This window comes from Lactuca sativa, chromosome 3, assembly GCF_002870075.4.
Source record: "Lactuca sativa cultivar Salinas chromosome 3, Lsat_Salinas_v11, whole genome shotgun sequence".
Taxonomy (NCBI): domain Eukaryota; kingdom Viridiplantae; phylum Streptophyta; class Magnoliopsida; order Asterales; family Asteraceae; genus Lactuca; species Lactuca sativa.
This window is the reverse complement of record NC_056625.2, coordinates 208,986,033-208,990,882: the sequence shown is the minus strand read 5'-3', so window position 1 is coordinate 208,990,882 and position 4,850 is coordinate 208,986,033. Positions and strand designations below refer to the sequence as shown.

Below are 4,850 nucleotides of genomic sequence, written 5' to 3'. Positions count from 1 at the left end.
TTATATCAGAGTTAAATCCTAAACCACGGAACCAATCTGATACTTGTTCCTTTTACCAGTTGACAAGAGCAATTATAGAATATATATTAACTAATTAAATGGAATGAAAAAACCCTAGCTAGGTGATCAGACTAACAAGAATTAAAATCAAACGTTCATTAAGCTCAAAACTAAAAAATCTAGATAGAAACACAAAACGAAAATCAGATCTAAAAGTAATCATATGAAAAGTACTAGTCTATGTAGAACTGAAAACTAAAGTTTAGCCAGACATGGCCAAAAACAAAATTAAACTAGATAAAATAAACATTTACTGATAAATCTTCTAAACTAAACATGTGGGATGATTCGTAGTCTTCATATCTTCAAAAATTGATGAAAGAATTTAAAAATCGCCTTCTGAGCTGGTTTTCTTTGTCTGGAATCATCCAAACCTTACAACTAATGATGAGGGTTGTATTTATACTCAAGGTGGAAGCTTCCAGAGAAAGAATATGATAACATGTGATCACATGTATTGAAGAAAACACGCTTTAGGCCTTTTTAATGAAGTAGGTTGCTATTTTTGAACAATTTGGCAAATTTTCGATCGCATAGGGAATAGTTGCGATCGCATGTAAATAGTTTGTAATCGCATATATTCATTTTCTTCTTGCGGATGAATTTTTGGCACCAAAAAACCTCGAAGACAATTTGCGAGCATAAATGTGATCGCATAAACGCTCCATGTGATCACATGGACAATATTTGCAATCGCATGTTTCCCCTAAGTCGTCCGAAATTTCGTCTAGCTTCCAAAACATTTTGAGCCTTGTTACTCGGATTTACAGTTCATGAGATATGGTCAAAATACTGACAAGGGGTCAAAGCTGCCAGCAACATCCTTTAGCTTTGTAGAATCTATCTTCGTGTGATCAATTCGATTGAATGTTTTTGACCAAAACAACTTCCAAGAATTCCTTAGAATCCTTCATAAGTTATTACTCCATTTTAAGCTCTAAACACGCATCCAACTGCTCCCAAAGCATTCTTCCACTCAAACTATCTGAAATTAACATACAAACATGAGCAATACAGGAATTCTAACAAAAGACATGAGCTGAACATTATTTATATAAATGACATGCAAATGTACAAATTATCATGCTAAATGATAATGAAAACTACCCTAAAAGATGAATAAAATGACATCTAACAAGCACGAAGGGGAGTCTTTCACGAGAGAGAGAGAGAGAGAGAGAGAGAGAGAGAGAGAGAGAGAGAAAGAGAGAGCTCATATACAAAGAGGACATTGGGAGTACCATTGTTCTTAAAGAAATTCAAGATGCAACTAATAAAGGAACCTTAGAAGATACTAGTGCTCAACCATAGGATGAAACTTATGTTGAACTCATTGACAAATCATTACCTTTTCGTCGATCTAGTATAGTTAGCATGCCACGTGAGTTCTATGGTTTCCATATAACTTCAGATGGTGATACATTTATTAGTGATCGTACATTGGTAAATTTGGATGAGCCAACTAACTACAAGGAAGCGATGGTAGGCCCTGAAGCTACCAAGTGGAAAGACGCAATGGATAGTGAGATCAAATCCATGTATGATAACCAAGTTTGGAATTTGGTTGATCAATAACCTGGTCAAAAGACAGTTGGTTGCAAATGGATCTTCAAGAAGAAGACCGACATGGATGGAAAAGTACACACTTTTAAGGCACGACTGGTTGTGAAAAGCTTTACTCAAACCCAAGGGATTGACTATCATGAGACTTTCTCACCAGTGGCCAACATAAATCTATTAGGATAATGCTCGCTATAACTACCTTTCATGATTATGAAATATGGCAGATTGATGTCAAAACCGCTTTCCTTAATAGGAAATTGGCTAAAGATGTTCACATGAGTTAGCCATATGGTTTTGTAGATGCAAAGTTTCCTAATAGAGTGTGTAAGATTAATAAATTCATTTATGGACTGAAACAAGCGTCTTACAGTTGGAATCTTTGCTTCCATGAGAAAGTCAAAGAATTTGGTTTCTCTAGGAGTGAAGATGAGTCATATGTGTATGTCAAGGCTAGTGGGAGTATAGTAACCTTTCTTGGATCGATCATGTACGCTATGAAATGTACTTTCCATGACGTGTCTTTTGCTTTAAGCATGGTCAGTCTCATTCATGGGAATCTTGGTAGAGATAATTGGACAACAGTGAAGAACATTCTCAAGTATCTACGAAGGACAAAGGATCTGATTCTAGTTCTTGGTGGCAGTGATTCATTGAGAGTGACTGTGTATAGTGACGACAACTTTCAAACAGATAGATACAATCTTCGTTCTCAATCTGGCTGGGTGTTTTTGTTAAATGGAACAGCAACCACTTGGAAATTTCCTAAGCGGGAAAGAGTGATTGATTCTACTTGTGATTTAGAGTACATAGCAGCAAGTGAAGCATCAAATGAAGCGGCTTGGTTGAAGAATTTCATCGACGATCTCAGAGTAGTTCCGACCATTCAGGAACCACTGGAACTTTTTTGTTATAATGAAGGAGCTTTGAAGCTTCTTCATGTTTTGAGTTATATCTGAGCTTTGAAGCTCATGGGATTGAAGAAAAAATCTTAATCAATTAAGCTATTTGGAACTTAATTACCACGACAAGGCTTCAGGTTACCACGTTGTGGTGAATGGGGTCAAATCATTTATTTTGTCCTTTAGGGACAACGACGTGGCAAGTTAACGTTAACCGTTGACTTTGACCTTTGACTTGCATTGGCTTTTTGTCAACCCCTAGTCATGGAAGAAAAAGCTAAGGATTTACTTTATATGGTTGTATAGGTGGTTGGTAGCATTTGTGTTCGCAGTAGTAGTAGTTGCAGTTGATCATCATTTGATAGGTGAGTCTCTTCACTGTACTCATGGGTTGAAGGCACCAATGCCGGCCCACTGGATTATGTTTGTAGGAGGATAGTTGTCTTTTTGACACTTACTGTTATGCCTGTATATGTTTGTTGTCTTTGTGACTCTTACTGATGTGATTGTATGCTTAGCGGTAAGGGTGAAATAGACCCATTACCGGGTGAATGAGACCAAGGGGAGGGGTGAAATAGACCAATTACCAGTTGAAAGAGAACGAAAGGGGGGGGGGGGGTTGTGTGAAATAGACCCAATTATGTTTTGATTGTTATATGTGTTTGGTATGTGTGTTTTGGGGAAACTCACTAAGCTTTGTGCTTACAGTTTTATGTTTATGGGATCAGGTACTTCCACTTTGAAAGAGAAGGGCCCGAAATGATCGCACCACGTCCAACAACATTCCGTATTTTATGACCTGATTTGTACTCCCATAACTATTTTATACATTATCACATTTTGATGGGTTTTAAATGAATGAATGATGTTTTGTTGGTATTAAAAATGAAATTTTTACTTAGTAATTTTTGGGACATTACAAAATCTTAATTATTTTATGATCATTAAACTGTTAGGACTAGAGATCTATCTGTCACACCCCGGCTAGCGGAGGAAACGTCGAGGTACACGACGCAGTGATGGACCACCGTTAAAACATTCATTGAACAGTTCAAAAATTGTGATACAGATTACATAATTCTATTAACTTAAAGTAGCTATTACATTGTTGGTGTTCAAAAAGCACATTTGGACAATAAAAGTCTAACAAAATGTAATATTAAAACATTATAGATGCCTAAATAGATAGGCAAAAAACAAAAGAAAGGAACTATGATTTATAACATGTATTCCCTATTATTCAGTGTGTGTGCACTTCCGGCTCTTAGGTTCATGAGAATACATGTCTTTTAAAATACGTCAACAATAATGTTGGTGAGTTACACAATTTTTGACTCGGCGTACTTTTATTACCAAAAGTATATTTATATAGTTGTAACTAGTTGACCAGATTATATAAACTATGTACTTTTATAATCAAAAGTATAAAATTAGTGAATATATGTTCTTACCTTTTTTTTTGCAAGTACATACTTGTAACCCCGTACAACTGTGTGTGTTGTGTATAAGATCCACCTGGATTAAGTGATTGTATTCTTGTAACGACGTACAAGTGCGTTTGTTGTTTATAATGATTAACTTTATTAAATATAAGTTTATTATCAACAAAAGTTCATGTTGTTCGTATATTTATAAGTACTTATTTTTACTTATAAAACATATCGACACTTATCTATCGTTCTAATTGTGTGTCCATGCTACATATAGTCCTACTTCAACTCATATGAGTGCTTTTATTGTGTACTCTAGGGCTATTATGAGCCTATAACCGATCTAAATGATTGGATTAAGCCTTTGTATGGCACTGCAAAAGGGTGTGCCGAGAACATCGTCAATGCTTTATCGTCGTCGTGAAAAAAATAGAGAATGAACGTTATCATCCATTTTGACTCATTAGACAAAGGTTGTAGACTTTATATTATAAAGTTTACTAGATTTAATGTCCGTTCTTTTTATAAAAACTATAAAGAGCTTTCTAATGATATTTTGGCTGCATAGTGGCTATATTTTGACTAAATTAAACCGAGTTTTACGCAATATGAAACCAACAATACCAAAACAATTTACAAGTTCAAATAACAGTAAATATATCATTCATGAGTGAAAAATGACATTTAACAACTATTCTGACAATTATATGTACAAAAGGTAAAATAATTCTTATTGTTTATAAATATAACAAAACTGTATTCATTGTTATTTAAAACATTACACACAAACACAAAAACACACACACACACACACACACACACATATATATATATATATATATATATATATATATATATATATATAGAGAGAGAGAGAGAGAGAGAAAGAGAGGTTAAT

The 4,850-nt window shown here is 34.7% G+C and overlaps 1 protein-coding gene across 1 annotated transcript; it reads left to right on the top strand.

Moving 5' to 3' along the window:
* Window positions 1-2,117: 2,117 nt before the first annotated feature.
* On the top strand, window positions 2,118-2,579 carry LOC122196355 (secreted RxLR effector protein 161-like). The gene has a single exon (XM_042898830.1). It carries the CDS (start codon window positions 2,118-2,120, stop codon window positions 2,577-2,579), a length of 462 nt encoding a protein of 153 aa, XP_042754764.1.
* The last annotated feature ends 2,271 nt before the right edge of the window (window positions 2,580-4,850 follow it).